The sequence below is a fragment of the Salarias fasciatus genome, chromosome 13 (genome assembly GCF_902148845.1).
Source record: "Salarias fasciatus chromosome 13, fSalaFa1.1, whole genome shotgun sequence".
NCBI lineage: Eukaryota > Metazoa > Chordata > Actinopteri > Blenniiformes > Blenniidae > Salarias > Salarias fasciatus.
Window position 1 is genome coordinate 13,920,415 of NC_043757.1, and position 11,421 is coordinate 13,931,835.

The window sequence follows — 11,421 nt, forward strand, 5'->3', positions numbered from 1 at the left end:
TACCAACATGACTAGTGGTTTTTCTTTATTGGCTCAATGTGTGGAAGCTTCCCTGCACTTTCACAGTGTCATCTGCAAACCTGAATAGCTTCCAAATAATCCATAGTGCCACGAGATTTAATTTGGAAATTCAAGCCAAGAGATTTAAGCACAAGCCCATAACAAAAAGGAAAATAAATCAGTCTATGCACAATGTTTTCTTCATGCCCTGATACACCCAGTAACACTCTCTGTTCCAACAGAAGGTTTCAGTGACTTTAAGCCAGTGCGTTTTTGCTTGTAGAAACTTCAGTAGAGATTAGATAGAAAATATACCAAAATACTGAGAGCAGGATCATTGAAAATGGCAAAAAATACAAATGTAAGAAAATACTATTAAAAAACTTTTAAAGATCCCAAAAAGTATAGAAATGATCATTACTGAAATCATTGTTATAGACAGTGCTTACAAGAATTATAATTTGTGAAGATACCCAATAAATATCGGTATTTGTTGACAAATCAAGCTGATCCAACACATGAATGAATCTCAATCAGGCGTACTGTGAGAGTCACACAATGAGGGCGAAATGTCACAGTGAATGAAACAAATTGGAAATTGGTGCTCAACAAGTGAGCTTGATTTCTGCTCTGATCTGTGCCCTCCTTTGTCTTTATTGTGGATGTTTGGTCAGAAGACTGTTTCATACTCCCCTGAAAATTACAAAGCAATCACGACTTCTTTCATCCTCACAGACCAGAGAAGAAGATGTGAAGAAAACATAAGCAGTCACATTTTCACTTGAGGGAAATCTCAAAATTAAAATACAAACAAGCAAAAAGCACACATGTACAAAACATGCACGAATAAAATGCTATATTGTTTGCTTAAGTATCATATGTAGCATTTGGGAATGTTATCATAGCTTTTCAGATGATCAGAAACAGTAACAGCAGCAGCGAGTAAACAGGTTGGCACACTCAGCAGAGATTTATTGATTGGAGTAGAAATTGAGCTTCAGACTCCAATGAGATTGAAGAGCTGTGAAGCTTGTGCAAATGGATCGAATCAAACTCACAACAATGAAGATACTCCGAGGCGGGTATGGAAGAAAGAGACCAGGCTGGCTGGACAGAGCAATGACAGCCATTTGTAAGAAAAGATTTTAATCGGTGGAATAAAACAGAATTGTTGGACGTCAGTCATACGCAGATGGAAGATCGTATTCACATCTCGGTGTTCAGTAATGAAAAAAAAAAACACTAGGGTGTCACTATATAGAGATCTATCATGGTGCTGGAAGAGGAGAAAGATGCACGGTTCATGGGAAGTGTAGAAGCTGCTGGATTATGATGAACAATTTCTCTCTCGGCGAACCCACTGAAAATGAAAGTATTCTATTCTTGTACGAAGCTAAAAAAAAATCAGGGAAATTGTTTTCTTGGATGTTGGATGGTAAAAAACAAGCTCATTCGCCAGAAGCAGATGTGTGTGACAACACTAGGATGTCCCTCCTGTTGTGTTTTTGATGGTCTCTGCATTACAGGTGGAAATTCTGTTGTCTCAGAGGAGACAGTAGTCATGGTGGGCGTTCAGGGATGAGTCATTTCCTCAGGTAGTCTGGTTCAAGGCCATTACATGTTTTGAATGTTAGCAGTAATTCAGGAGCCATTTTAGAAATAGAAGATGAAGTGAGGTGCCGGTCATCATTTTCACAAGCTCAAAGGTAATGTTGAGTCTGTATGAAGTTTGCATGATCTTCTTGTGTTTCTGGGTTTTCTGCAGGTTTTCCACCGTCCAGGTTAGAAAAGACTTGAACTGGTTAAAACTGTGTCTTTGAGACCTGCTTCTAAATAGCAGTTGAATGGCAGGTCCTGGTCCATCTTGGATGCGACTGAGTGTGAGTGCTTGTTTCATCTATTTTAAGCAGGCTGGGGCAGCGTGTGCACCTGAGGGAACGCTATCACTTCATTCTCTATCTGAAGGTGATACATTGAAGATGTGTACAAACTGAGACTGTCCATGGGTGAAAGGTGAGTGCCTTGGAGAATAATGTGATGCTCAGATGTCTTCAGTAAAGCCTTGTGATGAATAATATTTGGAGTGCCAGGGAGGTCAACAAGAAACTCAAACTTCTGAATTCAACCTTAAATGTTCTTTTCTTGGAATAAGCAGATGATTCAGCTGACTGATTATGAGGCTTTCTAAGTTTCAGAAGAGTGTATTGGCTTACTGTGAATTTCAAGTACTTGAAGTCCTGGTTCTCTACTTTGAAAAATCATTCTCACTTATCCTTTTATTCCTTTTTTCCTTGCTGTGTTATATGGTCGTGACACCCATTCTAAAAAAAAGACTGTGAACTACCTGAAGTGGTGTGACGTGTGGCATCGCGCGTTTGTTACGTAGAAACCGTCTTAACTGGACCTGTGAGCAGATCAGGGAATTTACGGTAGTTCAGGGAGCTTTATGTCTTACTGTTGACCGTTGCTGAATGTTGGACCGCATCGTGACGTTTTCTTGATTAATGTGAAGGTGTTTAACAACCTCATTTACATAACTGTGGTGCAACATATTACTGTATTTTCATCTAATTACATTCTAAATGCTTGGGTTAGCACTTGACAGGGTTGATTTAATTCTATACCTGGTTATGAAGTGAGTGAGATTTTACATCTTGACAGAGTTAAAAACATGCATGTGCTCCTCGTTTACTTTTAGAACTGCACAAAATACCTCTTACGGTTTGGCAGAAGCATTTGTCAAATCCATTTGTAATTTATTTTTGTATAAAAAAAACATAAGTGAAGTGTCACATTGTGTTTTCACTTTATTAATTTTCATATTTGCTGTATGTGTTGAATGTACTTTATATTTGTTGTATTTTAATGTCTTCTTGAACAAATTTACTTCACAGTTAAAAATAAATAAATCCTCATTGATATCATGAACAAAAGCATTCTGATCACTTTTAATTCACTTCCACTATTAAAGAAGAGAAAAATATAATTGAGGTGTTCCTTTAAGACTTAAAAAAAAGGCTTGCATTGCTCGTTTCAGTGTCTTTTATTGGTTTATTATATCATCTAACGACAGTGTGCAGGGTGCAGCCTCCAGTGAACGTGTTACTACATCCTGTTGATTACATGAGGGTGGTGTGTGCCGGCTTCAGCAGTGTGAAGAGCAGATCAGGTGCAGGAGAGCTTCACTTGTCCACTCACAGCCTCACAACAAGCTGCCATGATGCAGCTGATACGCCTGGAAGCTGCCATCGTGTTTGGTGAGTCTCAGTCGGCTGAAAAAAATGCCTCAGAGAGAAAGACGTGTTGTGTGTTGAATCCATCCTAACGTGTGGTGTGTGTTGGCAGGTAATGTGCTTGAAACAAGGATGGGGTTTAAATGTCTTGTTATCCAAAATGTATTTAAAATCAAGATTACTGAGATATCTTACTTATCAACTCCTCTGTTGCTGTTTTTTTGTTTGTTTGTTTTTTTAAGTTCAATCTTGTGACTTGTAAGTGAAAGCATTAAAGCAGTTTATTATATTAATAAGAATTAAACCTCAATTTTTTTTGTGTTGGGGTTTAAGGGAAGTGTTGCACTGTTCCTGTTTTCCCAGGGATTGTTTTTCCTCAGGTCTCCAGCATGAGAATTTCATCGGCGTCCTCGGACTGCTTGGCTGCTGTGGAAACCTGCATGTCAGATTTATGCGAGATTCAACAGGCAGTTTACAGCGGCATCTGCAAGGGTAAAGAAGGACAAGTCTCCGATGTGCTGTTTGTTCTGTCAGGTGGAACATCTTTTATCCATATAATTTTATAGAGGGATAATATTCCATTTCCTGGGAAACTCAGCTCACAAGGCAGTTTAATTGAATTGCGCATCTCTGAGTGTGGCTCAAACGCAATAACTGAGGCAATAGCCTGAAGCTGGCTGGATACAACATAGATAATAAATTGGCTTTTGTGTTCTTTAGAAATCCTCTGAAAGTTGTGTTTTATGAGAATAAATGGCATACATCTGCGTATGTGTGATTATCATTAGCTTTCACAAAGGACTGTAAGAACAGGTGCAGAGGAATCACCTGTTGGACAAACAAGATCTCAGTCGCTTATGGAAAATCCTGTTTGTCTGCCCTGCTATTCTGTTTGTGTTATTCAAGATGAAGGCTGCCAAATAAAAGGCTCGGAGGTGTGTAACATGACCATCCAGACCGTACTGGACCAATTTCCTTCCCTGCCAGGGTGTGTGTGCGCCTGGGAGGAGGAGCTTTGCGACTCCATAGACGTGCTGGCTGCACAATGCCTCCAGAAGCCAGGTGCAGAAACGTCACTTCTGTCCGAGATAAGCATTTATGGTTGAAATTACGTTTTTGTTTACCAAAGGATGTCAGATATATGAACGCACACTTGCGTGATTGAGAATAAATGCACAAATAAATGATTGTTTTTATTAGAACCTTTATTGAATAGGGAAAATCCCATCGTGTGCCCATTATTTGAACAGCAGTCCCACAGAGGAGCGCAGTGATGGACTGGAAGACCAGCGCCTTGAAAGACCTCGGTAATAAACTTGATCGTGGTAAATTTGATGGACCTGCTGTTCAATACAAAAACAACATTTGTGCATTTCTTTCCTTAGTAAATGATGCTGCTGGATCCTGTCTGGACCGAACCAGAGTGTGTGTCAGTGACACGGTCTGCAACAGACACCTAGTGCCTGTTCTTCAGGAATGCACGACAAAGTGCCACAGTGAACGCTGTCTGCAGGCGACTCGGCGCTTCTATAGCCGCATGCCTCAGAATGTGGCGGAGATGCTGGCCATGTGCGAGTGTGAGGCTTCTGATCAGACCTGTCTGCACATGAGAAATGTCCTGCATGGTGGCACATGTGGAGAGGAGCCCTGGATCTGCCAGCAGGCACTGCACCAGTGTGTTGAAGATGATAACTGCAGGTGAGGTTTCTTTTAGAGATTCAAGATTCAATTACTCTGACATGTTTAGTAGTCAACCGTGCATCTAAAATAAATTCGCTCTGAGATCATTAAAAATCCGTCCGGATCACTCAGGACAATTCTGGTTCAGTGACTTCGTTGATGGTGTTTATTTGTGCAAAAATTTTGGATAAGACTTTAAGCAAACTGTCACATAACTTGATGAAGGTCTGTCGCAGTAGGCATGGTTTAAAGATAAAACTTCAATTTGTTTCACAGCCAGAAACAAGTGATTGGAACCACTTCTGGAGAGAGGCAAAAAATAATAGCTTTTGAAAAAGGAACAGTAAAGATCAAGTTTGAAAATATAAGGCCAAGAATAACAGACAATAAAAATGAGAAGCAAATTATATTTCAAACAAACAGTTTGGTTTCCATCGAGCCGTTTTTCAATCTGTTATTCTGTTCGATTTACACGCACAGCTCACAGCAGGCAGAGACAAGAAAAGCAGAGAAACGCTGCTCAGATAATGTGGCTGAGGCAGAACTGCATGAGTCTGGTGTAAACGAAAAATCAATAAGCAGAGGGAGGCATCGGGTACGAAGAGTCAGCTGGTAGTTGGGTCTGCAAAAATAAAACTGCTGGAAAACCTGGACACCAAATTGGGACTTCTGCAACATTCAAAACTCCATGTTTCTGCACACAGATGAGTTTTTTCTCTATCTCTTTCATTTCTGATGTTTCAGGAACCTGTTAGAAATGTTCCAGGCCAAATGCTGGAGCCCTGAGGAAGCAGCATGCAGCGACAGTATGCTGAGAAGTGAGGAGTGTTTCACTCGGATGGATCCAGCTCTTGTTCTCGGCGGAGACTCCGAATGTAAAAAGGCCTTCTTGGACACTCTGGGCACCGTGCTTCACCATCCCTGTGTGTGCAAAGGCATGAACAGCCAGGATCTGGCGACCTGCGAGAGGATCCACGACGTTCTTCACGACCGATCGCTCTTCAGTGAGTGCAGTTGTTTATGGCATTTGAATGGGAACATCTGTTGCCACTGTGAGCATTTTACATGTGTTGTGTGTTTCAGCCACAAATCTCACAAATCATGCCGGACCTTCAAAATCACCTGGAAAAAATAAGTCAAAGCCAGACAGCACACAAGTACACGGTGAATATTCATCTGAACTTTAATAACCTCTTTATACTTGATAAATATGATTGAACTTTGCTCCAGGTGTTTGACATATTCACTTTTTCAGACTATCTGCTGTACGCTGTCGCTGCTGTGCTGCTCGTCGGTGTGACTGTAGTAATGCCTCTGGCCGCTGTCATTAAAGTATGGTGAGTGCATTAACATTTAGCCAGTGAAAAAATATCAGAAGCCTCTCCAAAACACTGTTTTCCTGACTCTGTCCATTTGGATCCACTGTCCAAGATGTTTTGGAAAATTAATGTTTTCGTTTTCACGTTCTGCAGAACAACAGTTTAAGATTTGTGATTGAGTGATAGCGCTCGGTGATAAATGATGGCGAGCGGGTCGGACCCTGAGGTCTGGGAGGAGGCAGACACGTGTTCTAACATGTGATTATGCTTCACCGGCTGTCTTTTTTTAACAGCATGTCTCTCTTTCTTCAAGGACTCTGAGGAGGGACACAACTAAGTTTCACCATCCAGTTAAAAGCCAGTGTGTCGCAATCGCCTGATGACGTCCATCCTGATGTGCTTATCATGTATTTATTTAAGAATTTTGACCCTCAAAATGATCTTTTTGTGATGTAGATATTAATTTCTGTATTGCTGAGTATTTTTCTTTGTAAGACAAAATCAATCGATAATGTTTTAAAATATATACATCACGTATTGGATTCATATGAATTAGTCAGTTAGAGAGACATGACATCCCCACAAGAAGTCCAACTACCAAGCTTTAAGACTCTTTTAGGGTGCAATAAGAACGAAATTTACTATAAAGGGATTAAAATCATTCCTATGTTTTGCCTGTCATTGAAGAAACATTCCCTTTAAACAACAATGAGCTACGGAAAACTTTCTACCTGTTTTAAAGATACAGCTTGGTGGACTGGGACAAATTTTCACACCTAAACAGACACATGCTCACAAAGGTCACCGGGTGTTTTTATATTTAAAGGTTGTGCAAAGATCAACAAGGATCTCAGCTATCGGTTAGTCAATTTTTTTTGTCTTCCATTTTAGTTCATGTTGTTTCTCATCGTATCCCATCAGCCACTGCGCTGTCAGGTCTGATGTGCTTGTTTTTCATCCGTCTTCAGTGTCGCACAAGCTGTTTGTTTTCCTGTTGAATGATATTTGAAGCCAGAGCTGAGAGGAGGGTGACAAAGTGGTGCCGCTCAGTCTGAACGTATGAAATAAAAAGCCACTGTTTCACACAGGTTGAAGGACGACACAACTAATGTGTCACAAGCAAATTTCCATTTGCCATTAAAAATGTGATTATCCTCTAGATGTCTTCTAAGCCTCTGCTATTTTGCACTTTATCATCTGTTGATGTTATGGTTATAATTATAATCCAGAACAAATGCAGAATTAAAAAATTTCCAACCTTATACAAACGACAACTAAAATAGATATTTATGTTCCCAGTTTTGATCAATCTACCGAAGAGAAATTGCTGTTATGCCAACGTGTGATGTATGAGACTTTCAGGAGGATTATTGAAGGCAGCGTCATGTTCTCAGCTTCAGTCGATAAGCCTTCACACCGCTTCTCACTCTCGAATCAATCATTCGTAAAAACGCCGCGGACTCGTGTGAGATTACTTTATGTTATCAGCTGTTTTTTCACAGTGAACTATTGATACTGTCATCGCTGCTCTTTTCTTCAATATATCTAATAATAAACTCCACTCTGAAAACCCTGAAGTCAAACAGTTTGATCAAACGTGTCTACATTCGTTTGAAACTTACTGTCTTCATTAAACCTGCTATAACTGATGGAGCACCTGATTTGTCCTTAAAATGCTAAATGTAGTCCGAGAAGGGTGAAGAAGACAAAGATGAGTCTAATTCTTGTTCCCCTTTTACCGACCTCGCCAATACTGCTGGGACCAGGAGGCCTGAGTGGTAAAGTCATCAAAACGAGTGGATTAGACTCTGTGTGTGTGTGTGTGTGTGTGTGTGTGTGTGTGTGTGTGTGTGTGTGTGTGTGTGTGTGTGTGTGTGTGATTATTAATTGTACTTTTTTTTTTTTTTCTCCCTTTGATTCTACTGGAAAAACAGATGTCTCCTGTCTCCAGGAGAAAGTACAATACTATGCTTCAGTTCACTGACGTTAAAAGGTTCGACCGGGTTTTTCAGAATAGGAGGCGGGTCTGCACGGATGAGAGCCAGAAAGCTTCCTGGAAAAATCTCGCTGTATTTTTCAGGTGAAATCAGGATGAAGACAGATAAATCGAGGGTTAAACTCTTAACTATTTCAGTAAGACGCCTTTGAAAAAATAAAATAAAATGATTTCTAATATAGTGAAGGTGAATAGTCATGGCATGAGCACCTGCACAAAAACAGCGGCAGATCATCTGCATATGCAGTCAAAAAACCCAAAACTGTCACATCCGCGTAATTCTGACAGATAACTTCTATCAAATAAATCCAGGTTTTGTGGTTAAAACCTTTTATATCATTGTTGTGGCATGACACGCTCCAAACTGAAAGTATCTAGATCGACTGATGAACGGTTGTTTGAGGAAATCCTTCATGCTGATCATCCAAGGACAGAGGGGGACGTAGTAGTGAGCAAATAAAAACATCGCCGTACTTTAGTTTCATCAACACCATATGGTTATAATAAACATATTACACGTCATTTTATCAGACAAGTTGAATTGACCCAATAAAATCACGTCAGATGCTAGCAGGGTCAATATGCTGAAATAATTACGCAACAATAACAATAAAACATGTTGGCACAACATATTTAGGTCATGCTACGAAGTAGTTTTTTGCTACATCTCATTTTCTATATCATTTTCATCCAGCAAATGATTTTCTTTTGAAAGTAGACTTATATAACTCAAATGTAGTGTTAAAGCAGCTCAATTTTACTTTTCTTTTTTGATGAATATGGAATCAAACACCTGTTAAATCTCAAATTTTTAAAAAATATTAGGAAGTGTAAAAAGTGGATGAGACCAAGTATGTGTGGAGTGAGAGTTGGGGGGTTTGGGGAGCGCTATGAAGTTCTAGGCCATTTCTCCCACATTATATTAAACCCATGCTTTAAAAAAACTGCTCAAAAACTTTCTGTTTCTGTTATGAATGCAAGCGTGATTTCCTTTTCCTTCATTTTCTGAATGCATGTGGCTCCAAAGTCTCATCACATGAACAGACAGTGCTTCTTCTGTACGGCGGGCTGTGTAAGAAAGGAAAATAAAAGGAAGTAATGTCAGAGTCCGTCAGAAGTCATTAAAGGGCCGTTTGAATCAAAAAAAAATTCTGCCACGGCAATAATCCTGGACGGTGAGAGGAGAAAGGCACCCACACACACTATATGGCCATAAGTAAACACACAACCGCACGATCGCGGCTGGTTGGAAGCCAGAACATTCCTCCTGTGAGGCCACAATGACTCAACCATGAAAATCACAGAGGACGACGTAAATATTAGATGGAAAATGGAATATAAAAGGTGAAAGGGGCTGAGTCTTTTTTTTTTTTCAATAAATGTTTATTCCGTGTGCCTCACTCTTCTCCAAGCCTCGCATTTAATGCAAGAACCCTAATGAAAACACGAGGAGCTTTAGAATGTCTGTCTCCTTTTTATTCACACTCTTTTTCTACTTTCTCCTGTCATCACTGCAGAGTGCTCTGTGTTCCTGTATTTTGTGTTATTTCTATCATTTTGAGCGCCGTTCTTGTGTTTTCTCAGGGATTTGAGTCGTCTGGGAAGATTTGAAAGGTTTGAAAGTTTTGACTGGTTTTTCATTTTCTTCAACATCATGACTCACTGAAAGTAGCAGATTGTAGTCGACTGCTTTTGTTAGAAAATTGTTTATGAAACGCTAAAAGGCCGATTTGAACAACGCCGGGTGCTGATGTTGGCGACTGCTGAATGCTCCTGACTTCCTGACAGAAAGTCACAGAGCTGTAGATAGACAAGCGAGGGACATGAGTGAGTGAGTGAGTGAGTGAGTGAGTGCATCTGTGCATCAGTCAGTCCATTTTTTTTTCCCAATAATTCATGTCAGCGTTTCAATTTTGAAAAATTAGAGGTCGATACAGCCAGAATGAATGAACAAATGGATGAATTAATTAGTTAATTAATAAATACACAAATGCATAAATGTAAAAAAAAAACATGTATCATGTTTTCATCCACTTCACAATTATTCAGCAAACTGTGTCGTCCTATCATCTGAAATCCCGATAATATTAATTTACTCTTTTAGTTGTAATGTGGCAAAATGTTCAAGGGGTATGAATGCTTTCGCAATAAACTGAAAATATATTTATTACCAGAAGCTGTATTGTTCCATGTATCACACTCTAATTTCATGCGTCCTAATGTCACTTCAGTAGGTTTGAATCCAACCAGTTCAACTAATTTTTTTGGATGCCTGCTCTTTAATTTAATACAGCTTCACGGTATGTTACAATAAAAAGCTGCCGACGTTCCCTGAGTCATAGAGAGAAGGTCAGGGCTCGGGTGAAGCCATCTTAAAAGCCACTTTCAGCAGATTGGAGCCTCTGAACAGGTACATAGTTCTGCATGAATAAACCTTTAGGAGATGGTACAAGAGACGGACAGGGTCAGCAGCAACAAGAAGGTTTCCCCCTCAACATTACATCACCTCCATCAGCCGCAGCAGCAGCCTGGATTATTGATGCAACACTGGATTCAAGCTGTTTACATGGTTTCCACAAGTCTGATCCTACCGTCCGAGTACTGCAGTAGAAATCATCCTGAAGCGCATAAATTAACATTTCTGAACATTTGCTATTATTTCCAAATGAAATGATCATTTTTTTCCGAATTCCACAGAAGTAATGATTAAGTTAACACTATTATTATTAACAAGATCAAGAGGACGTTTGACGACTGACAGAGTTTTTCACACACGCTCCGATGTAAAGTGTGAGAGAACTTTACACCAAAACTTGTGCGTGACTCTGCATGAATGAAGCGTCTTCACTATTTGCATATGTGAATGAGATGAACCTCGCAGGCTGGAGAATTACCACATTTCCAATACACTTATGCAAATATGGCAGTCTTCTCACACATCTGTTCATTGCAGTCGAGTGCTTTCTTGTCCCAGTTCGCATCATGCTGGCCTTCTAATTAGTTTGATGTTGTGTTATTAAATTCAAGGTAATTGATGCGAGTTAACCAGCTGGATAGAAAACAGAAGGTGCCCTGAGTCCTGTGTTGACAGACCACAATAAATCACATTTAGGAGGCTCAAATTAACTTTTCGAAGTATTCTTACTTTATCGTTTATCACAAACAACAGGAACACAACAGTTAATCACATTTT

General features: G+C 39.8%; 1 protein-coding gene across 1 annotated transcript; it reads left to right on the forward strand.

Moving 5' to 3' along the window:
• The first annotated feature begins 3,203 nt into the window (after positions 1-3,203).
• On the forward strand, positions 3,204-7,682 carry gfral (GDNF family receptor alpha like). Its single transcript, XM_030107005.1, has 9 exons — positions 3,204-3,257; positions 3,597-3,725; positions 4,140-4,295; positions 4,484-4,540; positions 4,619-4,931; positions 5,658-5,917; positions 5,997-6,077; positions 6,169-6,250; positions 6,546-7,682. The coding sequence occupies exons 1-9, from the start codon at positions 3,218-3,220 to the stop codon at positions 6,610-6,612; spliced, it is 1,185 nt and encodes a 394-aa protein (XP_029962865.1). The 5' UTR covers positions 3,204-3,217; the 3' UTR covers positions 6,613-7,682.
• Positions 7,683-11,421: the final 3,739 nt, after the last annotated feature.